Consider the following 25,218-nt stretch of genomic DNA (forward strand, 5'->3'; position numbering starts at 1 on the left):
CACAGTTTGAATGCCAGTGTGGATTAGGTAGAGAGCAGTGCAAAATTTCAAAGGGAAGCCAAATTGGAGGAGGATACACTACAAGCTTGCCAAATTGACAGAATCAAAAAGTCAGGTGCAGATGAAGAGGCCGTAATTAGTGGTTAGCACTGTTCCTTAAATTTTGGATTTATCATATGGTAAAGATTATATCTGATGTGTCTCTTGATGATTGAAAATCACACTGAGACCCTTGAAGGAGTTCTTCAACCAATGGGAGGAGGCACTGAGGAGGATTCTTGTTTTCCTTGAAGCAGATATCAGGGAGAGTATTGTGTATTTACTGCAATCAGAGTTATTTCTCTTCTTGAGTATGGTCAAAATTACATCAACTCTGAGATCTCCTGGCATGCACTCCTTCCCAACTGGAGGATGTGAAGTTGTGCCTGATGCATATCTCTCCCCAATTTCAGAATTTCAGCAGGAACTCCATTTACTCCAGAAGCTTTATAGTTTTGCACCTGTTAAATGTTTTTCGACTTTGTTCTAGACTGAGATAATATCAAGACTGAAGATATAATTTACAGTGATGAATTTCGCAACATGTGAGCATGGCTGCCTCAGGATTCTTGGGAGTTCCCCTCCATTATTGATTCTACAGGCTGGGCCCCTGAGTGCCTATAATATTAGGTAAAAATGAGGATTGCTGATACTGGAGATTAGAGACGAGAGTGTGGTGCTGGAAAAGCACAGCAGGTCAGGCAGCACTGAAGGAACAGGAGCCCTTCCTCTCCTTGGATGTTGCCTGACCTGTGTGCTTTTCCAGCACCACACTCTTGTCTGCCCACAATATTATATTATTATAGTATCCCACATAAAATTGGGGTATTAATCAGTCCTAGTAGGCATCCTATTAAGGAAATGTTTCCCTTGCCTATCAATTACAATTTTCTATTTATTAATTTTGTTGATTAGAAAACCATTTTTGCATTTTTATTTTTTTTATCAACCATACTTTCCCTTTATTACATTTATTGGGGCAATTTAAATCGCACTGTTCAAAGTGATAAGAATAGTGATAAGGATTTTGAAAGTTACAAATACTCTTCATAGTTTAGAGGGGGAGGAGTTTCCTGAAAAGCCAACAAATGCAATAACACAAAAACCATTTTGTCTACACCTATGTCTATCTTTCCATTTGCAGTTTTGGAAGGATAGTGAATGCTTGAGTATTGCTCAGGAGACCAAGACCAACATATAACTTCTGGACCCATTGAAAAAAGCCTCCATCGTAGAGGAGTGCCTCAGATTAGAAACCTGAGTACTGGTTTTCTGCTGCACACCTGCCACCTTCACCCACAAGTCCATCCATGGTCTAATGAAAGATTGTGTGCAACAGTTCAATAATTTGTACAGAGTTTAGAACGCTACCTCCCATTGTTTGTGTTATGTTTTGGAATTCTTGATGGGATACACAGGAAATGTGAGAGAAAAAGTGGGTAACATTGATATCAATAAATATCTTCCCCATTTTTGGAAAGATTTAAGGATACAATAACACAAGTATGCAATTGCACGGATAAGGAATGCTTGTTTAGCAAAAGGAAAGTTCAGGAACCAGGTGTACTGTGCACTAAACATAGGTTGCTCGCTGTAGAATAAAGTGAAAATTACGCTTAGTGAGATTCTGCAGCATGTAAGGATTTTCTTTTTTTGTAATATCAAGATTCTAATTTTCTAATTTGAATTGTATTTTCACACATTCCTGTCCATTGCCTATGCTGTTTAAAGGAGCAGGAAATTCCAGCTAATACCTCAGTTCTGGTATTGTTCAAGTAAATTTTCTTTAGCTGTTTGGTAGTACAGAAATTGAGCACTGCTGAAAAATGATACATCTTGATTAAGCTTTTTATCTTGCACTCCTCAGGACCTTTGGAAAGAATACAAGTTTAAAGGGAAAACCAAAATATATACTAAATGAGAGGAGTGTTGATTGATAAAGCATGCACCATTGAATAATTGACAGTTAACAGTTAGTTTACATTTTAGACAAGATAGGTTGATTCTGATTGGTCAGGATATTGCTGATTCATTTCTCAGGCAATGTGAAAAGTTTTATTAAAATTAATCTTTTTTACGGAAATCCTATATTGTGTAGCAGTTCATCGCTGGATCTTTTGGACAATTTAGCATTGACTGCAACTTTGAACTTGTATTTCTGATTTCTATAGAATATAGAAAAAAAGTTCCTTCACAGAAACAGGCCATTCAGCCCATCATATCCATGCTCGTTCAATAAACCAGCTGTTCCTCCTTAACCCACCTACCTCCATCTGGTCATAGACTTGCAGTTAACACTGCTTTAGGTGGAGATCAAGTTGCTTTTAAATAAGTTGACAGTTCCCACCTCAACTACCAAACCAGGCAGCAAATTTTAGACAACTACCAAATTCTGGCTGAAAATGATTTCCTCATATTCACTCTAATTCTTCTACCAATCACCTAAATTTGTACTCTCTTTTAACTGACCGCTCTGCAAAGGGAAATAAGTTTCCCTATCCACTTTCTCCAAGCCCCTCATTATTTTGTACATCTTAATTGAGTCTCCACTCTGTCATCTCTAAGGTAAATAACACTATTCAATTATTCCCTAAGAGCTTCAATTTTCAAGCCTAAGTCATTTAGTTAAATAGTACCAACGTTCCCAGCAGTAATCTTTTTGGAACATGTTTTTGCAATATAACCTTAACGTCTGGATAACCTTAAAAGAGATGACCTATCAAGAGAGATACTTTCCATCTGTGTCAGATCAGAAGAGATTGTGCCCAGCTCACTATTGTCCAAAGTAACAAAAATAACTTATTATAATGAAACAGCAGCTTCTTTTCTGCAAGATCACTGTATTTTAATTGAGAAGGCCTGCCAAATCATGCATGACACTAAAGTGCAGATGGTTCTTTAACACGACGGTTGCATTCTTGTGTGTTATAGAAAAATCGCGCTTTATAAATAGCACTTAAAGTGTTGGCAATGTAATCGTGTTACAGCGAAAACATTTTTTACAAATTTGTGCTTTAGAAACACTGTCCCTAATTCGTCAATTGCATGATAGCAAATTCGCGTTTACAAAACCTGTTACAGCAGAACAACTTGTAGTACAGATGAATCAAGTCAGATTTTGTTCTGCCCCATTGAGTCTGTTCCAAACAATCAACACGACCAGAAATTTCTGTGGTAACCTCTGAATTAGACTGAAAAGATGGACAAACAATATCATCTGAACCCTCTGCTTAAGCTATTCTTGAATCACCAACTGAAAGTTGCAACGTGGAAGGGTGGGTATGTTACACTGTAGCTGATGCACCCCATTTATGTTTCGCTTTAAGAGGAAGTAACGTTTTCCCTTTAATCTTGTTAAACTGCTTGCGATAATTAAGAACACATTTACTGAAATTAGAAAGCTTGAATACTGCCACAGCTGTCATCAATTCAGTCCATGTGCCATAAACCTGTTATCAGACTTGGAGTCTTCGTCAGTTTTTTCTCATTATATTTTACTTGTTTCTTTAAAATCGTGAGGTATTTTGGTCCATCAGTCTCCAACCATAACAGATGCAGTCCTGTATTAAATCAGTCATTACACAGTAATGGGAAGAATTGTCCAGGTGATTTATACTTTATTGTCACAACTCAAAAACAGTCCTTGTGTCAAACTGCTCTGAAAATAGCTTGATTTTGTGTAGTCTTGAAGGCAGTATAAGTACTAATAGTGCAGCTTCTGAAAATCCATCAGCTAAAAATGTGTACTAATTAAACAAATACAGATTCTTCACTTTGAAGTTACTGTACACTATAAAATTTTTTGCTGAATTTACCATATTGTAAAAATATGACAATGTAAGAAATAGGAGTAACAGCCCCTTGAGCCTCCTCCACCACTCAGTGCAATCATGGCCAATCTTCATTGGCTCTTAGGTGAACGATACCCCAATTTTTAACTTATCCATATGTTGAAATTCCTCCATGCCCTTTCTGATTCCACATCTTTGTAATTTCTTCAATTTCTACAATTCTCTAAGAACATTGTGTTCTTCTAGTTCTGCCCTATTGTCTATTCTGACCACTCTCTTCACTCTACCATATGAAGACATGCACTGTCACCTAGGATCTGGAATTCACTTATTAAACCATTCCACACCTATTTTTCTCTTGTGCTTTAGGGGAATACTTAGGGTCAACTATTAATAATGATTGATTCATTATGTAATGTAAGGTGGTTGATATCATTTAATGTTTGAGTTTGGATTTTTGAAGTTAAATAAGCGAAAAAATAGGCTATGTGTCTGAAGATCTGAAAATGTGTTGCTGGAAAAGCGCAGCAGGTCAGGCAGCGTCCATGGAGCAGGAGAATCGACGTTTTGGGCATGAGCCCTTCTTCAGGAGTGAGGAAGGGCTCATGCCCGAAACGTCGATTTTCCTGCTCCTTGGATGCTGCCTGACCTGCTGCGCTTTTCCAGCAACACATTTTCAACTCTGATCTCCAGCATCTGCAGTCCTCACTTTCTCCTATGTGTCTGAAGATGTCTAATAATTAACTTAAATGAATTACTGTAGCCACGGTGATTTTTACAACAGTAAAGAGAAAGACGTCCTGGTGAATAATGGGATTTTTGTTATCTATCGGGAGAGTTTACAAGTAAACAACGTAAACAATGCAATACATTAACATTTCAGATAGAAGATTTTCAAATTGTTTTGGGTAAACACTCATAACTTGAAACAAAAGAGATGTTTTTAATTTCAGTTGGGGCAATCCTGTTGCATTCTTAGCTGAGGGTGGATGTGTAAAGCAATTGTCTCTGAGAAAGGGAGAAGATAGTTTGGAATTTTAACAATTTGTTCAGTCAGTGTAAGGTGTTTACTTAAAAGTTCCAGACCAGAAGTGGTTAAAACTCTTGAGGGGTGATTTCAAACACAGATAACAAACTAAATTATATGATAAATCAAGGAAAATTCTCATGGCCAGGAATTGCTAAGTCAAATCCTGCATGGGATAGAGTAGGGAATTGTTTCAGGTGTCTGTTGAGATTAATGGGATTATATTTTTACCATGTGTGTTTCAAAATGTTTAAATGTGTGTTATATGTAAATAGTTTGGTATTTTTTATTTTATCTTCATTTCTTCTGTTTTATTGTTTAAACAAACCTGCAACATTGTATGCTTATGTTTCAGTAAGAGGTCACTTCATTAAAATAAAAAAAATCTATCGATTCGAGTTTCAGCCTGGGATCTTACCTGTCCAATAATAACATCAGCAGGGATCGTAATAATTAGCTGAATCAGGTCAAATAATGTGAAAAACAAGTTGAGTGAGAGCTTTCATGTATTACCTCTCTTCATTGATCTCCATATGATTAGGAAAGGCACTATAGCCCAACAGAAGCTTCACAGCATCCAGGTACCCATTGTTGCATGACCAATGGAGTGCTGTCCGTCCCTGAAAAACAAGACCAATTGTGTAATCTCTGTTTCGTATTTGAGAATGTAAATCAACTTGCTTCTCAAACATTTAGAAAGGAATTTTACAGCTTCAATCTTCTTCATGGTGACTATTTGGTAATTTTACATTTTTAATTATCTAATTAGATATAATCTTATCTTTGTTAAACCCAGATGATGTTCATTTCCCAGGGACAGAGAAGATACAGGTGCCATACAATTCTGAGTATCTCTGCAATGACAACAGTGCTCATGGACCAGTGGGATGGTTTGGATCCTCAAAATTATATAACTAGGTCTCCACTAGGAGCATTCTCAACAGAGTCGTAAAGAGTTCACTAATATCTTTTAGGGAAAGAAATAGCTGTTCTTATTGGCTAGTCTGTCCTACATGTATCTCCAGTCCTCCAGTTGTATGGCTGACTCTTAAATGCTGTCTTAAATGGCTTTGTAAGCCATTCAGTTCAAAGGCAATTAGTGATAGGCAACAGATGAAGACTTTGCTTGTGAAGGTGCGAAAATATCAGGAAAGAGAGTTCTCAACATCCCTCTCACTATCATTTATCTGTGCATGTGGACAGCCAGATATAAAAGCAAAGTTCTGTGGATGCTGTACTGAATGTTAACTCCATTTCTTTCTCCACAGATACTGCCAAATCTGCAGTGTTTCTCTAACACTTTTCGTTTTTATAGGAAAGCCAAGAAAGCTGTTATTGGGCTTGCATCAAAATCCTTCACTGTCGTTTCAGATGAGTATCAAGCATCACACTAATGAGGTGGCACCATGGCTCAGTGGTTAGCACTGCTGCCTCACAGCACCAGGGCCCTGGGATCGATTCCAGCCTCAGGTAACTGTCTGCATAAAGTTTGCACATTCTCGTCGTGTAGGGTAAGTGGATTGGCATGATAAATTGCCCATTATGTCCAGATATATGCTGGCTAGGTGGATTAGCCACTGGAAATGCAGGGTTACAGGGATAGGGTAGAGGGGATGGGTCTGGATGCTCTTCAGAGGGTTGGTATGCACTCGATGGCTTGAATGGCCTGCTTCCACATTGTAGGTGTTCTACAATTGTTAAAATCTTCGAGTAAAAAATGAGGTCTGCAGATGCTGGAGATCACAGCTGCAAATGTGTTGCTGGTCAAAGCACAGCAGGCCAGGCAGCATCTCAGGAATAGAGAATTCGACGTTTCGAGCATAAGCCCTTCATCAGGAATCTCAGGAATAGAGAATTCGACGTTTCGAGCATAAGCCCTTCATCAGGAAAGACAAAATTCAGCATATGTCTACAAGGTGACTAAGAACAAGAAATAAATACTTTAGGGGTTTTCAGACTATTAAGCATACCATAATTTGAGCTTGTAACAAGACCAATATAGTAAACTTTATACAGAAGTCATCTAGAAAATGCATTAATAAAATGCTTTCATAAGTTTCCTGGGAAAAAAAAATTGTGGAATCCTTGCTGTTTATTATTTATTTTAGTGACTTGTATGTGAATATTGAATTAATCACACAACACCAGGTTATGAAAGCATTAGCTTTCAAAGTACTGTTTCATCAGGTGGTGGTGCAGCATAGTCCTGCTCCACAATCACCTCATGAAGAAGCAGCGCTTCGAAAGCTAGTGCTTCCAAGTAAACCTTTTGGACTATAACCTGGTGTTATGTGATTTTTTAAACTGTGTCCACCCCATTCTAACACCAGCTCCTCCAAATCATGAATATATAAGGTATAATTAGTAATTTTGCAAATGACACAAAAATTGGTACTGTTGTTGATAGTGAGGAGGATGGTCTCAGGCTAAAGTCTGATATTGATCAGCTGGTAAATTGGGCAGAACAACTGAAGGTGGCATTTAATCCTGATAAATGCAAGCTGATGCATTTTGAGAGGTCTAATTAGGGAAGGATATACACAACAAATGTTAGGTTCCTTGGGAAAACTGAGGAACAAAGGGACTTTGGTGTACCAGTCCATAGATCCCTGAAGATGTCAGTAGAGATAGAAAGGGTCGTGAAGAAGGCAAATAGATAGTTAGCTTGACATCAGCCAAATATACAGATTCCGCTACAAAAAATCATTCAACGAAGAATCTAAGTCCTGGCAGGTACTAAATCACAATAAATGTTCAAAATCAAGATATTATTCAATAGAGATACATTCTATTATGATCTTAATAAACTAACAAATGCAAAAGCTATTGACTGCATAATTGAAATCCATTCTACCAAAGAAATTCGAAAACTGAGAAACTTAACAGAAAAAAAGGCATTATCTGCATAGCAACAACATTCTCTTTGACAACATATTTGATAGACTACCTCTTTGTCTTGTATATTGGGATCAGCTTTGTTTTCCATGAGCACTGCCATGCAATTAATGTAACCTCCATATGCAGCACACTGCAAAGGTGTTCTTCCAGCGTAATCCTGCACGTTAGGATTGATTAGATTCTGAATCAGGATCTGACACACATCTGCATTCCCACCAAGGGCGGCCCAGTGCAAAGGACTATGGCCATCTTGGTCAAGCAAATCAACTCTTGCACCACCTGTAAAATTACAAACAAGAGCTTAGAGGAATTCTTCAACGTTCAACATTTGCTTTTGAAAGATTTAAGAAATTCTAATGTTTACTTCAACTATTAGATCAACAGGGATCGGGGTCATTGTGACCTGTTAATTCTTTGAAAAATCACTTAATTTCACAAAATGCTTCTTTGCACAAAACCCAGCAAGTATCTCCTTTTTAAATACATATTGAACTCAATTTTGAATTTTACTACTTAATCTGTTTCACCATCTTTTTAAATTATTGTCTTCTAGATCAGAACTTACCTAAAACAAAATCCTAATTTTTCAATGGTGGATTAAATATATTCTATTCCTAATAAGTATATAATCTCGTTGTCACAGCTGGATATTGATTTATAGTAGTTAAGTGAAAAATGTGAATACTGGTTATACAATTTCTTGCACGCATTTTAGTCACAGTGGAAGACCTCCTAAGGAGACAGGAAATTCTTCTTTCAGAAGGTCATTATTGTTTAGAAATGTCCTCTCCCAGCAAGGGCCAGCGAATACATTGGAGGCTGAAATAGATTTTCAATTGACAAGGGACTCAAAGGTCCTGCAGGAAGGAGGGGCAGGTTGAAAAAGTGTTAAGGCCACAATCAGGTAAGCTATCGTCCGCATGGTGACTCAGTGGTTAGCACTGCTATCTCACAGCACCAGGGTCCCAGGTTCGATTCCAGCCTTGGGTGACTGTCTGTGTGGAGTCTGCACTTTCTCCCTGTGTCTGCATGTGTTTCCTCCGTGTGCTCTGGTTTCCTCCCACAATCCAAAGATGTGCAGGTTAGGTGAATTGGTCATGCTAAATTATCCATAGTGTTAGATGCATTAGTCAGAGGGAAATGAGTCTGGGTGGGTTACTCTTCGGAGGGTCAGTTGGGCCGAAGGGCCTGTTTCCACACTATAGGGAATCTAATCTGAATGACAAAAAAGGGTTGAGTAGTTGAATAATCCACTGTATAAACCATTTAATTTGATTATAGTTTTTAGCTTGAGAAAGTATGTTAGCATTGGGGGAAACTTCGTAATGCAGTGTATTGGAGTATAATTTACTGATTCGAGAGAAACCAGAGAAGAAAACTGTGGAAAGAGTTATCATCTCACTCAAATTTGGAATTTCTTTTTTTAAAGAAAGGGGACATCTGAAAGCCCAGATATTTATTTAAAGGATGAAACCTTAACTTACTGCAGTTTGAAATGGAAGATATATTGTACTACTCAGAAATCAAACAAAGATAACACTAAATGCCACCTTAGGTTATCCAGAATCAACATAGTTTAAATATGAAGTAACATGTGAATTGTAGTTAATTATAAACATAAATTACACTTTAAGTGGCGCATAAAACTAAGATAGATCCTAACAACTTGCTCAGCAATCTATTGATCACAGGTGGCACAGTGGCTAGCACTACTGCCTCACAGCGCCAGAGACTCGAGTTCAATTCCCACCTCAGGCGACTGACTGTGTGGAGTTTGCACATTCTCCCAGTGTCGGCGTGGGTTTCCTATGGGTGCTCCGGTTTCCTCCCACAGTCCAAAAATATACAGGTTAGATGAACTGGCCGTGCTAAATTGCCTGTAGTGTTAGGGGCAGTGGTAAGTGTAGGGGAATGGGTCTGGTTGGGTTGCGCTTTGGTGGGTCGGCGTGGACTTGTTGGGCCGAAGGGTCTGTTTCCACACTGTAACTAATCTAATCTAATCATCAATCTTATAAACTCTGTCTTCCTTACAAAGAATTACAATTCCTTTCCTCCTAGTATTCACCCTGAATCCTCGCCAAAAACAGCCGACAAACGACTGCAGTTCCATGGGCACAATCTTCCCTAAAAACAGCACACATCTGCAGAAATTCCTCAATTTTGATTACAATGGTCTGGATGCAATGGATCGACCAATATTATCGTTAAGCAACAGAAACAGTTATAGCAATTGTATATTTGTCTTTTCTTAGCTTTTGGTTTTAGCCTCCATTACCTTCATCATAGTTATACTGCACCATTGGGATCAGCATCTGAGCCCTAATGGCTCTCGGTCCTATTAGGTGATCTCAGCAATTTTCCCAGAAATTTTGGTTTTCAATCTTAGTTTCAGCCTTAATTTCCTTAGGAACTGGAAGTGTCAATTCGCAAGCTCTTTTTCCCCTTTTTTTGGGTCTGTCTCAAAAAATGCAAGCTTTGAAATCATGGATTCAATCACAAGTATAAATTTTCAATCTCAAACATGAGAATACAGTAAATGGTGAATAATGATAATATGTCTTTTCATGGTACAGGAGGGGAAATAAGAAGATCCGGGTGACCCTCAGGTTGCTTTCATATATCTCTTAGAGGCTGACACAACATTGCAGTGGTGGAAACCTGGAAGTTTATGTGACAAGGTCAAGGCGGAGTTGTGAAGAGGAGAACTGTGACAACATATGCAAGTTATTTAAGTAAATGTTGTGATTGTAGATATTATGGAGTTTAAAAACGACAATTATTAAATTAATAGAAGACAAGTCACTGATATTGAATAGGATTTGGGATTTTCAATCCAAACAGAAATATTCACTCTTCAGAAATGCAAAAGGGATCAATAATGTCTCGATGAATCTATCTTGAATTTCCCCCGATTGTAATGAACACTTTTAACAATTAGCTACAATTTATTAATTTGCTAGGGTGAACCAATTACTTGATGGGCAAAATTTGAGTCTTCAAGGTATTAACAGGAAAAAAAGTAGGTTAGATAAAGATGAACTATTTCCACTAGAGAGAGATTCTAGAACGAAGGGACATTGTCTAAAATTTAGGGCCTGACCATTCAGAAGAGATGTTACCTCTCTACTTTTATAACCCATTCCCTTTGAAATAAAGGCCAATATTTGCCTTCCTGATTACTTACTGACCTTGGATGTTCTCTTGTTGTGATTCATGTACAAGAACTTCCAAATCCCTCTGTTCTGTAGCTTTCTGCAGTTTTTCTTGATTTTAAAAACTCAGCTGCTTTCATCTTCCTGCCAAAGTGCATAACCTCACCTTCTCCTACATTACATTCCTACATTTTACCCACTCACTTAACCTGTTCACTTCTCTGGAGTCTCCACTCTTTTAGAATTTTGCCTTACCTTGAAAAGTCTTATTATAACATATTGCTTCAACAGTATTGTCACCATCTTTCCCTAAATTACATTCTATTCCTACCTGATATGGCCTCCAACTTAAAATGTCTTCGAACATTAAAGGTCTTATATAAATGTTAGCTACTGTAGTTGAATGCTCAATATTGTTATTTAAAATATAAAGACATTGCAAATAGACAGTGAAATCTATTCCACATCATATGTAAAAGATTACAATATAGTGGCCAATAGGATTTCTCCTACTATTAATATGGAGTGCCAGGGTTTACATTTATTATAGTTGCCTAGATGTAAACTGAAAAGAGTTCAGAATCCTCAAAAAATGTAAAAGCAGCATCACAAACCTAATTTAGAAGATAATTGCTTCAGTAAAGAATTTAAAACCACTGACATGGAGCTGCATGGTCATTTGTACATCAAGAAATAAACGTTAATGGTAAGAATGAGGTACAAAATGCTCTGAGTATAATAATCTTTCCTTAATTTAGTCATTTATGTTAAATTGCTGAAAAATGTGTTGCTGGAAAAGCTCAGGTCAGGCAGCATCCAAGGAGCAGGCGAATCGACGTTTCGGGCATAAGTCCTTCTTCAGGAATGAGGAAGGTGTGCCAAACAGGCTAAGATAAAAGGTAGGGAGGAGGGACTTGGGGGAGGGGCGATGGAGATGTGATAGGTGGAAGGAGGTCAAGGTGAGGGTGATAGGCCGGAGTGGGGTGGGGGCGGAGAGATCGGGAAGAAGATTGCAGGTTAGGAAGGCAGTGCTGAGTCCGAGGGTTGCGACTGAGATAAGGTGGGGGGAGGGGAAATGAGGAGGCTGGAGAAATCTGCATTCATCCCTTGTGGTTGGAGGGTTCCTAGGCGGAAGATGAGGCACTCTTCCTCCAGGCGTCGTGTTGCCATGGTCTGGCGATGGAGGAGGCCAAAGACCTGCATGTCTTTGGCAGAGTGGGAGGGGGAGTTAAAGTGTTCAGCCACGAGGCGGTTGGGTTGGTTAGTGTGGGTGTCCCAGAGGTGTTCTCTGAAACATTCCGCAAGTTGGTGGCCTGTCTCCCCAATATAAAGAAGGCCACATCGGGTGCAGCGGATGCAGTAAATGATGTGTGTGGAGGTGCAGGCGAATTTGTGACGGATATGGAAGGATGCCTGGGGGCTTTGGAGGGAAGTGAGGGGGGCGGTGTGGGCGCAAGTTGTGCATTTCTTGCGATTGCAGGGGAAGTGCTGGGAGTAAAGGTTGGGTTGGTGGGGGGTGTGGACCTGACGAGGGAGTCGCGGAAGGAGTGATCTTTCCGGAACGCTGATAGGGGAGGGGAGAGAAATATATCCCTGGTGGTGGGGTCTGTTTGGAGGTGGCGAAAATAATGAAGGATGATACGATGTATCTGGAGGTTAGTGGGGTGGTAGGTGAGGACCAGTGAGGTTCTGTCCTGGTGGCGATTGGAGGTGCGGGGTTCAAGGGCGGAGCACCAGGATGTGGAGGAGATGCATGGAGAGCATCGTCAACCACGTCTGAGGGGAAATTGCAGTCTTTGGAGAAGGAGGCCATCTGGGTTGTTCGGTATTGGAGTTGGTCCTCCTGGGAGCAGATGCGGCGGAGGCGAAGGAATTTGGAATACGGGATGGCGTTTTTACAGGGGGCAGAGTGGGAGGAGGTGTAATCTAGGTAGCTGTGGGAGTCGGTCGGTTTATAGTAAATGTCCGTGTTGATTTGGTCGCCCGAGATAGAAATGGAAAGGTCTAGGAAGGGGAGGAAGGAGTCTAAGATGGTCCAGGTAAATTTGAGGTCGGGGTGGAAGGTGTTAGTAAAGTGGATGAACTGTGCACCTCCTCGTGGGAGCACGAGGTAGCGCCGATACAGTCATTAATGTAGCGGAGGAAAAGGTGGGGTTGGTGCCAGTGTAGCTGCGGAAGACGGACTGTTCCACATATCCAACGAAGCGACAGGCATAACTGGGGCCCATGCGGGTGCCCGTGGCTACTCCTTTGGTTTGAAGGAAGTGGGGGGATTGGAAAGAGAAGTTGTTCAGAGTGAGGACCAGTTCATTCAGTCGAAGGAGGGTGTCAATGGAAGGGTACTGGTTAGTTCGGCGGGAAAGGAAGAAGCGGAGGGCTTTGAGGCCCTCGTGATGGGAGATGGAGGTGTACAGGGACTGGATGTCCATGGTGAAGATAAGGCGTTGGGGACAGGGAAGTGAAAATCATGGAGGAGGTGGAGGGCGTGGGTGGTGTCCCGAATGTAGGTGGGGAGTTCTTGGACTAAGGGGGACAGGACCGTATCAAGGAATGCAGAGATGAGTTCGGTGGGGCAGGAGCAGGCTGAGACAATGGATCGGTCGGGGCAGTCAGGTTTATGGATTTTGGGCAGGAGGTAGAAACAGGCGGCGCGGGGTTGTGGGACCATGAGGTTGGAGGCAGTGGATGGGAGATCCTGAGGAAGCTGGAGAAATCTGCATTCATCCCTCATGCCACCTTATCTCAGTCCCAACCCTCGGACTCAGCAACACCTTCTTGACCTGCAATCTTCTTCCCAATCTCTCTGCCCCCACCCCCTCTCTGGCCTATCACCCTCATCTTAACCTCCTTCCACCTATCGCATTCCCAACGCCCCTCCTCCAAGTCACTCCTCCCTACCTTTTATCTTAGCCTGCTTGGCACACCCTCCTCATTCCTGAAGAAGGGCTTATGCCCAAACTGTCGATTCTCCTGCTCCTTGGATGCTGTCTGACCTGCTGCGCTTTTCCAGCAACACATTTTTCAGCTCTGATCTCCAGCACCTGCAGTCCTCACCTTCTCCTATTTATGTTAAATTGTCTGATATTTTACTTAGTACTTCTTCATATTATTTACTAAATAAATATGATGAGACAAATCTCATTTTCCAACAGTAAATGACTTTGAATTATCAGGGAAGATTGCTTAACTTTGAAATATTTGAATACAATAGATAATGGAGACAAAAAAAACAAATAAATCAAAATATGATTCCTCAAATTCCAGCAGTTATCTCAGAAAAGCATGTTAAAAATAAAGCATAAACTCATGGTCCTGGTGATAATTAGAAATCACTTCTTCAGTCTTGCAAAATAGTATTTGCTTAATTAAAAATATGGTTACGCATTACTCTAAGTAACTCTGCATAAGCATCCATGATAGAAATGAAGTGACAGGTTCTGTATAGATTACTTGTGGATTGAATCAAGAAAGAAATGTAACATTAGCTGCCTTGATACTTGATTAACAAATGCAACTTAGAGTCATTGAGCCAGAGATGTACAGCACGGAAACAGACCCTTTGTTCCAACCTGCCGACCAGATATCCCAACCCAATCTAGTCCCACCTGCCAGCACCCGGCCCATGTCCCTTCAAACCCTTCCTATTCATATACCAATCCAAATGCCTCTTAAATGTTGCAATTGTACCAGCCTCCAACACATTCCCTAGCAGCTTATTCCATACATGTACCACCCTCTGTGTGAAAAAGTTGCTCCGTAGGTCTCTTTTATATGTTTCCTCTCTCACCCTAAACCTATGCCCTCTAGTTCTGGACTCCCCGGCCCCAGGGCAGAGACTCTGCCTATTTACACTATCAATGCCCCTCATAATTTTGTAAACCTCTAATAAGGTCATCCCTTAGCCTCCAACGCTCCAGGGAAGACAGCTCCAGCCTGTTCAGCCTCCCCCTATAGCTCAAATCCTCAGAGGTAAAAATGAGGACTGCAGATGCTGAAAATGCGAGTCTAGATTAGAGTGGTGCTGGAAAAGCATAGCGGGTCAGGCAGCATCCAAGGAGCAGGAAAATCAACGTTGCGGGCAAAAGCCCTTCATCAGGAATACAGGCAGGGAGCCTGCAGGGTGGAGAGGTAAATGAGAGGGGGGTGGGGGTGGGGAGAAAGTAGCATAGAGTACAATAGGTGAATGGGGGTGGGGATGGAGGTGATAGGTCAGAGAGGAGGGTTGAATGGATAGGTGGAAAGGAAAATAGACAGGTCATGGGAACGGTGTTGAGCTGGAAGATTGGAACTGGGGTAAGGTGGGGGAAGGGGAAATGAGGAAACTGGTGAAGTCCATATTGATGCCCTGGGGTTGAAGTGTTCCGAGGCAGAAGATGAGGCGTTCTTCCTCCAGACGTCAGGTGGTGAGGGTGCGGCAGTGGAGGAGACCCAGGACCTGCATGTCCTCAGCAGAGTGGGAGGGGGAGTTGAAATGTTGGGCCACGGAGTGGTGTGGTTGTCCCAGAGATATTCCCTAAAATGCTCTGCAAGGTGGTGTCCAATGTAGAGGAGATTGTATCGGGAGCAACGGATACAATAAATGATATTGGTGGATGTGCAGGTAAAACTTTGATGGATGTGGAAGGCTCCTTTGAGGCCTTGGATGGAGGTGAGGGAGGAGGTGTGGGTGCAGGTTTTGCAATTCCTGCGGTGGCAGGGGAAGGTGCCAGGATGGGAGGGTGGGTTGTTGGGGGGCATGGACCTGACCAGGTGGTCATGGAGGAAACGGTGTTTGTGGAAAGCAGAAAGGGGTGAGGATTCTGTTTCTTCAGGATTATAATGACATGTGAAAGAGGATTTGTAGAAATGCACCTTGTCAGCAATAATTGTGGTTTGGTGGTTACTGGTGATTGTGATTCACAAGTCAAATGATTGGATGGAAAGTGAAAAATCCTACAAAAATACAAAATATGAAAATATGTACAGAAGTAAGCCATTTTGCCTCTTCAACTTGTCCTGCCATTCAATATCATCATTGCTAAAAAAGACAGGACAAGTTAGAAAGTGTGTGAGAATGCATATGGTACCTCAATTATGAGGGAAGCAATATCAGTATTTGTGAGTATGTGAGGCATTTCTTTATCATAGAAACAATTTAAAAGAGAAACTTGGATTTTGTATGAAATGCCTTTCGCATATTAATCAATGTTTGATTCTAGTTAGCTTTTTGTCCAAAATGTTTTAAAAATTGATACCTTGTCCAACAGTTTTCTCTCTTTTGGCATTATAGTTATTCCTCTGTTTTTAAAATATTTTAGATCTCCATGGGAATTAGAACAAAATCTAACCTTCAATGAGTGTATGGATCACTTCTTTATGGCCCATCTCACAAGCCCGGAAAAGTGGTGTATGTTTCATCACATCCATGGCATCCACTTGTGCCCCATATTTCAACAGAAGCTTCACTGTGCTAACATGACCAGAGAGGACTGCAGCATGTAGAGCTGGATGCATTGAAAGAAGAAATATTTGTATCAAATGGACATTTTGACAAAATGTAAATAACACACACAAGTACACAGAAATGGACAGAATCACCCAGTTTAATTTCTTAACATTAAGGAAAATTTTAATTTATAACGAGTAAACATTATCCATTATGGTACTTCAAATGTGAATGCAGATCTTTTCAGTTAAAAGTCAAACACAAGAGTAAGTAAACTCATTTATATTCTTTAACGGGCATGTAGTCTAGTGATTATATTACTGGAACAATAATTCTGAGCTCTGAACGTGATCCAATGAAAGTTCAAATCCAATCACAGCAGTCTGTGAATCTGAATTCAGCTTCAAAAATCTGAACATCAATAAAACATTGCTAAGAAGAGACACAAAGTTGAGTCATTTCATCTTGTATTCATCAGAACTGAAATACAACGGAACCAGCTTTAGAAAGGAAACAATTTATGCAACAAGAGTAGTAGTTCTTGGTTGGTTGGTTTGCATGAAGATGCAGCATGAACTGTTATCTATCATACTTAACTGATTAAATGCAAACCAGAAAAGTTGACTTGGTCAGAGCACTGCAATGGGCATGCAGCAGGGATTGGCTGTCTCCGAAGTCCTGCCCTCAGTGAAAAAGGTCCAGTGTGTGGTCATTTTCTTTCTGCCTATGAAGAACTGGGCCCTGTGTGTAAATGTAGCATGGCACTAAGGATGGGTATTTATAACTTGAATATTGTAACTGTAGTTACAATGACAGTTGTTTAAACAGAAGTTGTTAAAGAGGAAAAAGCAACATTCTCTCTCAATGAAACAGTTTTTCTGTTTGGCTGATTTTAAATAGGTCATTACGTTTAAGCAGGAGAAGCAAAACTCTGAGAAGACAGAGAGAGAGAGAGAGAGAGAGAGAGCAAGAGAGAGAGAGAGAGAGAGATATTACGTTAAAGTAGCAAAACATTCATGAACGTGTGATTATATTTCTGCTGAAGTGTCCTTTTGGAAATCATTACTCTTCCATAAGACCATAATATATCAGAGCCAAATTAGGCCACTCAGCCCATCAAGTCTACTTGGCTATTTGATCACGGCCGATACTTTTCTCAACTCCGCTCTGCCTTTTGATCCTGTTAGTAATCGAGAACCTATCAATTTCTGTCTGAAATACGCTCAATCACTTGGCACGCACAGCTTTATGTGGCAATGAGTTCAATAGATTAAGCACGTTCTGGCTGGAGTATTTGTCCCTCATCTTAGTTGTCAAGGGTTGTCTCCTTCACTCTGAGGCTGCGCCCTCTGGTCCCAGACTCTCCTACTAGTGGAAACATCTTCAATGCATCCACTCCATCCAGGCCTCTCAGTATTCTATAAATTCAATTAGATCCCCCCCCTTCATCTTTCTAAACCTGATTAAATACAGACCCAGAGACCCCACTCACTCTCATCTGACAAGCTCTTTATCTCGGAATCGTTCTTGTAAACCTCCTATGGACCCCCTCTAAGGCCAGAAGATCCTTCCTCAGATATGGGGCTCAAAACTGATCATAATATGCCAAATGTGGTCTGACCATAGACTTATACAGCCTGAGCAGTCATCCCTGCACTTGTATTTGAGCCCTCTTTTGCTTTCTTGACTGCCAACTGAACCTGCATGTTTACCTTAACAGAATCCTGAAATAGAACTCCCAAGTCCATTTGTGCTTCAGATTTCCAAAGCCTTTATTCATTTAGAAAGCAGATTTTTCCTACCAAAGTGCACAATTCATACTTTCCCACATTGTATTCTATCTGCCATTTCTTTGCCCACTCTCCCAGCCGGTCCAAGCACTTCTGCAGCCTCCCTCTCTCCCCAACACACCCTGTTCCTCCACCTTTATTTGTGTAATCTGCAAACCTAGCAACAATGCCCTCAGATCCTTCAGATAGACTATTAAAGTATTATGTGTAATAGTTGTGGTCCCAACACTGACACCTGCAGAACTCCACTCGTCACTGGCCGCTACCGTAACATGGCCCGACTAGTCAGCCATTCCTGTATCAATCCCAGTACCTTGCCTCGAACACCATGGGGGCTTAGCATATTTAGCAGCCTCCTGATCAGCATCTTTCAAAAGCCTTCTGAAAATCCAAATTGATCATGACCACTGGCCACACCGGCCCTCCGAAGAGTAACCCACCCAGACCCATTGCCCTACATTTACCCCCAACTAATGTACCTAACACTATAGGCAGTTTTGTCAGAGATGACGCCCCCCCTTGATGAAACCATGCTGACTTAGCCCTATTTTATCATACACTTCCAAGTACTTTGCAATCTCGTCATGAATAATGGACTCTAAAATCTTACTAACTGCCAAGATCTAGTTACCAGCCTGTAACTTCCTGTCTTGTGCCTCATAATTCTATCATAATATGGTCAGTAGCTCACAGGGCTCCTTCATCTTAAGCTTCCTAAATCTAGTTTGCCTCATTACAACTCACAAAATCCAGAATTGCCTGTTCCCTAGTGGGCTCTCTCACAAGCTGCTCCAAAAACGTCATCTCATGGATAATTCCACGAATTCCTTTTCTTGGGATTGGCTACCAAACCGATTTTCCGGTGCACCTGCATTTTGAAGTCCCCCATGACCAACTGTAATAGTGCTTTTCTTAAACGCCTTTTCTATCTTCTGATTAACTTTCTCCCCCACATCCTGACTATTGCAAGGAGATCTGTACATAACTCCCGTCAGGGCCTTTATTCCCTTGCAGTTCCTCAACTCTACTGACACAGATTCTACACCTTCCATTCCTATCTCACTTCTGTTTATCAATTTAATTTCACTTATCACTAACAAGGCAACCCTGTCCCCTCCGTGTATCTGCCATTCCTTTTGTTAGTACTAGTCCTGGAATTTGGTTCCTAGCCCTGATCACCTTGCAGCCACATCTTTGTGATACACATATTGTATCTGCAAATTTCAATCTGTGTCACAAACTCATTTAAATTGTTTCTGCACACACTTAAGTACAACACAGTTAATCCTAAGTGACCAACCCTCCTTCTCATAGTTATCCCCTTATCTGCTGTGTCTGAATTTAGATTCCTGGCCTTTCTGTACCCCCTGGCATATTACTTGTTCTGGAAACTTTAACATCCTTTGCTGAGCCCTCCTCCCCATTGGGCAGCACAGTGGCACAGTGGTTAGCACTGCTGCCTCACAGCGCCAGAGACCCGGGTTCAATTCCTGCCTCAGGCAACTGTCTGTGTGGAGTTTGCACATTCTCCCTGTGTGTTCTCCAAAAATTGTGCAAGTTAGGTGAATTAGCCATGCTAAATTGCCCATAGTTGGTAGGGGCAGGGGTAAATGTAGGGAATGGGTCTGGGTGGGTTGCGCTTCGGTGGGTCGGTGTGGACTTGTTGGACCGAAGGGCCTCTTTCCACACGAAGTAATCTAAATCTAATTAATTTTTTACATAATTTTGTATGCAAATAAATCCATGCCCAACACTCACTATTTAACATACAACACTAGTTCTGCAGTTCACCAGGACTTTGGTCACAGCATGATTCAGGCAGAGCCCATTCCTTTGGAACAGTTCCATCCATCCCCAACACTGGTGCCAATATTCCATGAATTCAAACCCATTTCTCCCACACCAATCTTTGGGCCACACGTTTACTGTTTTAATATTGTTGACTTTGCACCAATTAGCTTGTGGCTCAGGTAATAACCCAGAGATTAGCACCTTTTAGTTTCTGCTTTTTAATTTAGCCCCTGTTGCTCAAATTCCTTCATCAGAACCTTTTCTTCTTTCCACCTATACTATTGGTACCTATGTGGACCACAACAACTAGATTTTTCTCCATCCCACTCAAAGTTCCTCTGCAACCCAAATGAGATTCTTGAACCCGGGCAACAGACAGGCATCACCGCCTTCGGGGAGAACCGTTCTATTCCACTGACTATACTTTCCCTGATTACAGCTAAATTTCCCTTTTCTCCCCCTACTTGAATGTTGTTGTGTCCCACAGTGCTATGGTCATAACATCCCTACAGTGTGGAAGTTGGCCATTTGGCCCATCAAGTCCACACCCATCTTCTGAAGGCATCCAGCCCTATCCCTGTAACCCGGCATTTCCCATGTCTAATTCACCTAAACTGCACATGTGTGGACACCATGGGCAATTTAGCATTGCCAATCCATCTAACCTTCACATCTTTGGTCAGTTTGCTCATCCTCTCTACAGTCTCCATTCTCATCTCCACAGGGAGCAAGAATCTCAAAACTTGTTAGACAAGCTCAAGGATGGAAGCATCTTCAGCATTACCTCCTGGATTCCTCTACCTGACTTGCTCATAGTTGCACATTCCTATCCCTGACTATTGACCGAAGTCAAGGTATTTAATCTAATGTGCGTGATTGCCTCCTAAGACATAGCATCCACGTAATACTCCCCCTCCCTGGCATGTCATAGTGTTCGGAAGTTCAGATTCCAGTTCATCAATTGTGAGCTGGAGTTCCCCAAGCAATGGGGTAGCACGGTGGCACAGTGGTTGGCACTGCTGCCTCACAGCGCCAGAGACCCGGGTTCAATTCCTGCCTAAGGCAACTGACTGTGTGGAGTTTGCACATTCTACCCATATCTGTGTGGGCTTCCTCCGGGTGCTCCAGTTTCCTCCCACAGTCCAAAGATGTGCAGGTTAGGTGAATTGGCCATGCTAAATTACCCTAGTGTTAGGTGAAGGGGTAAATATAGGGGTATGGGTCTGGGTGGGTTGCTCTTCGGAGGGTCGGTGTGGACTTGTTGGCCCAAAGGGCCTTTTTCCACACTCTAAGTAATCTAATCTAATTTAGACAAACACTTGTTACAGGTGCAGTCACTCTGAATGACAATGTGTCCACCAGCTCCCACATCAAGCACATACAACTCATCATCCAACCCTGCATCTCTATTTTATTTACTTAGTTCTTAACTTGCTTTTTGTTCAATATTTCCGACTGTAACCTGTAAATGTTTCTCCTGTGTACCTTCAATCTGAAAGTAAGCTATAATAGATAGTCAAACTATCAAGCTCTTACCAACCAATGAAGATATGGTTTTCCTGAAATGTCACTCTTTATGTGCTGGGCCCCAATTCTGGTTTTAAATTTATCCTGTTAAAGAAACTTATAAACTATGAGCTAGAATAGCAAGCAAACAGCACCTCTTCCCCTCTCCACCAAATTCCCACACTGACTCCAAAATCTCCAAACCATATACTCACTTGGGCTGTGTCTCACTCCCAATGTGATCTCTCCTTCCTGACCATGCAAAGATTACTCTCACAAAGTGTAGTGTGAAGGACTATTTGTGGCTGGCAGCAATTGTCTTGGTGCACAGTTGGGCTGTACACATGCAGCCAGGGGCAGAATTCAAGAAGATCCTGGCAGCGGCAGGTACTTTCTCTGTTGGTGAGTGCAACATGAGAGTGGTGCCGTAGAGGTGTGATGCAGACATACTGAGGAGAACAGCAGATAACTGAATGAGATACTTGTGAGAGCTTATTAATAGAAACTTTCCATTATACTCCTGAAATTGACATTTACCTGATTTTTGGTAAAGTTCAGCTTTTGGTCACCATCATTGAGACTTCTGTCAATTATGGATCTGTTAATTGAATTTCAATTCCTCCAGCTGAGATGTGAACCCTGACTCTCAAAGCATTAGCCTTGCCCTCTGGATTATGCATCCAGCGATATTACACAATCTCTTGTTTGCTGTAATAAATATTCTTCAATACTTTCTTTACATGTGCAGAGTCATTCAGCATGGAAACAGACCCTTCAGTTCAACTATTCCACACAGACAATGTTCCCAAACTAAACTAGTTCCACTTGCCTGAATGTGGCCCATTGCCCTCCAAACCTTTCCTATTTGTGTGTTTATCCAGATGTCTTTTAAATGTTGCAACTGTATCTGCATCCGCCACCATGGGCACCACGGTGGCTCAGTGGTCAGCACTGCTGTCTCACAGTGCCACGGACCTGGGTCCCATTCCACCCTCGGGCAACTGTCTGTGTGGAGTTTGCACTTCTCTCTGCATCTGCGTAAAATTCCTCCAGGTGCTCTGGTTTCCTCCCATAGTCCTAAAATATGCAGATATGGTCGTGCTGTATTGCCTATGGTGAACAGGAATATGCGGACTAGGTGAATTAGCTATGGTAAATGCAGGGTTACAGGGACAGGGGAGGTGGGTGGATCTAGGTGGGATGCTCTTTGGAGAGTCAGTGCAGACTCGATGGGCTGAATGGCCTGGTTCCACACCATAGGGATTCTATGATTCATCTGACATTCCACACATGAACCACTCTCTATGTAAGAACGTTATTCCCATGTCGTTTTTAAAAACTTAATCCTCTCAGTTTAAAAATATGCCCCCTAGTTTTGAACTCTCCCATTCTTGCTATTCACCTTATCTAAGCCCATCAATTTATTGAAACATTGTCCTTTAGTTTATAAAGGACAAAGAAAATATGGTTTGATATGAAAAGGAGTGTCCATGTACACCTGCAAATATCTCTATGTATAATCTTAGTTTTTGTTGTCATAATCGAGATGCTGGCAATCTGCTGTGGATTTATATTTAAATGTTCAATGTGCTCTGTTGCTGATCAGAATTAAGGTATTTGGCAAGCAGTCCTTTGCTGTTTATAAGGTTTGGCGCGATCAGGTATTTTACTGGCAGGTTCTGATTCTTCCTAAATCTGAAACTCAGCCTTTTTCCCTCCTCTTAAGAAATAGATGCTGTCAAACAAATAGCATTTAAGATGCCAATAACTGCAAGACAATAAAGAGCTGCTGTGTCAGCATGGCTTGTTTTTTCCACTATCAGTCATTCTGATGCTGTTTGCTTGTTTCCCACTTCAAGTACACAAGTTGTCTTGTAATCAAGATATTCAATGTTGGAGTCACAGTGATCAAGGGGATTCTTAGGCCAAGCAAATACAAAAAAGTCTTTGTCTGTGCAGCTAGCACAGCTACCGTCATGTCCAGTAACTGACGACAGCACTGTGGAGTGGCTCCTGCAAATGTGCTACTTGTTTCCTACACTAGGGAGGAGGAATTTCACTTTCACCATTAACCTAAACAATGAAAAGCTTTCAGTGCTGTCAGTATCTATGGATAGATGGATGGATTGAATTTCTTAAGGCACAATATCCATTTGTCACCATGGAGCTAAGCAATGCTAACAGAAGCAATGAACACACCCTATTTTTATTACTCCACATTTTTTCTTAGAGAAGCTAAAGACACAGCATGCAGCTGCCGCAGTTTCGTCTGTTACCAAAGGGGGCATCCTAACGCTTCCCTAGTATAAACAGTATAATGAGCAAGTATCCCAAGGTCGAAACTGAGAAAAAGATGATTACGCACATTACAAGGTCACTATAGATCACAAATCAAATTGTCCTGCAGTGGCAGGCTGATCAGAACAAATATTACACAATAAACTTAATTAGCACACCCTGACTTTAGTAAAGCATTCAACAAGGTTTCACATGGTAAAAACAATGACTGCAGATGCTGGAAACCAGATTCTGGATTAGTGGTGCTGGAAGAGCACAGCAGTTCAGGCAGCATTCAAGGGTAGACTAATTAGTAAAGTTAGGTCACATGGAATTCAGGTTAAGTTGCCAATTGGATACAATTGGCTCATTAGTAGAAGACAAAGAGTAGTGGTGGTGAGGTGCTTTTCAGATTGGAAGCCTGTCACCAGGGTGTTCTGTGGGAAGCGGTTCTGAGTCCTCTTTTGTTTATCATTTATATAAATGATTTGAATGAGAATATAGAAGGCATGGTGAGTTAGTTTGTGGACAATACCCAAATCAGTGGCATAGTACGCAGTGAAGATTTCAAAGGGATCTTGATCAAATTAATCAATGGCCTCAAAAATGACAGATGGAGTTCAAACTGGATAAATACGAGGTATTGCATTTTGGTACAACAAACAAGGGTAGGGTTGATAAAATTAATGATAGGACCTTGGGTCATGTTGTAAAACTGAGGGATATAGAGGTTCAGCTGCATGATTCTTTTAAGTTTGCATCAAATGTAGACAGGGTGGTTAAAAAGGTGTTTGGCATGCTTGTCTTCACTGCAAAGTCCTTTGACTATACGAGTTGGGAAGTTACATTGAGGTTGTACAGGACATTGGTGAGGCCTCTTCTGGAATACTGTGTCCAGTTGTGATCGTCAAGTTATTGGAAGGATATGACGAAGCTGGAGAGGCTTCAGAAAAGATTTACCAGGATGTTGCTGGGGTATGCAAGGCTTGAGTTATGCAAGGCTGGATAGGCTGGGACTTTTCTCACTGAAGCATAGGAGGTTGAAAGACGACCTGATAGAAATTTGTAAAATAATAATGTAGAGATAGGATTAATGGGAGTTGTCTTTTCTCTAAGGTGGGGGATTTCAAGATGAGGGGACACATTGTTAAGGTGAGAGGAGAGAGATTTTAAAAAAGATGAAGGGCAATTTTTTTTTACAGAGAGAGTGGTTCATGTGTGGAATGAACTTCCTGAGGAAGTAGTGGATGTGGGTACAATTACAACATTTAAAACATATTTGGATAATTATACATGAATAGGAAAGGTTTCAGGGATATGGGCCAGGAGCAGGCAAATGGGACTAGTTTAATTTTGAATTATGATTGGCAAGGACTAGTTGGACTGAATGGTCTGTTTCCATGCTGTATGACTCTATGACAGAAGATTTTGAATGCAACATGTCATTTGGTTCCTCAGTGATCCTATCAGTAAGGCTGTGGCATAAAGCCTGGTTTAGATTTTAATTATTTCTTTGCCTTCC

The 25,218-nt window shown here is 41.3% G+C and overlaps 1 protein-coding gene and 1 long non-coding RNA gene across 10 annotated transcripts in view; one reads left to right on the plus strand and one right to left on the minus strand.

Moving 5' to 3' along the window:
• Positions 1-16,536, plus strand: part of LOC132815721 (uncharacterized) — a 32,074-nt gene extending 15,538 nt beyond the window's left edge. Inside the window, exons 2-3 of one of the 2 annotated variants that reach the window (XR_009644698.1) lie at positions 6,173-6,327; positions 16,205-16,536. This is a non-coding gene — a long non-coding RNA (uncharacterized LOC132815721). The remainder of the gene's footprint in view (positions 1-6,172; positions 6,328-16,204) is intronic. The other variant, XR_009644699.1, reaches the window with a different exon arrangement.
• The window catches only part of invs (inversin), a 272,361-nt gene that overhangs the window by 97,492 nt on the left and 149,651 nt on the right, over positions 1-25,218 (minus strand). For all 8 annotated transcript variants that reach the window (XM_060824802.1, XM_060824803.1, XM_060824805.1 and 5 more), the window contains 3 exons: positions 16,235-16,390; positions 7,805-8,034; positions 5,371-5,477 (listed from right to left, as the gene is read on the minus strand). In XM_060824802.1, the coding sequence (XP_060680785.1) occupies positions 5,371-5,477; positions 7,805-8,034; positions 16,235-16,390 (493 nt within the window). The remainder of the gene's footprint in view (positions 1-5,370; positions 5,478-7,804; positions 8,035-16,234; positions 16,391-25,218) is intronic.

The sequence above is a fragment of the Hemiscyllium ocellatum genome, chromosome 5 (genome assembly GCF_020745735.1).
Source record: "Hemiscyllium ocellatum isolate sHemOce1 chromosome 5, sHemOce1.pat.X.cur, whole genome shotgun sequence".
Classification (NCBI taxonomy): domain Eukaryota; kingdom Metazoa; phylum Chordata; class Chondrichthyes; order Orectolobiformes; family Hemiscylliidae; genus Hemiscyllium; species Hemiscyllium ocellatum.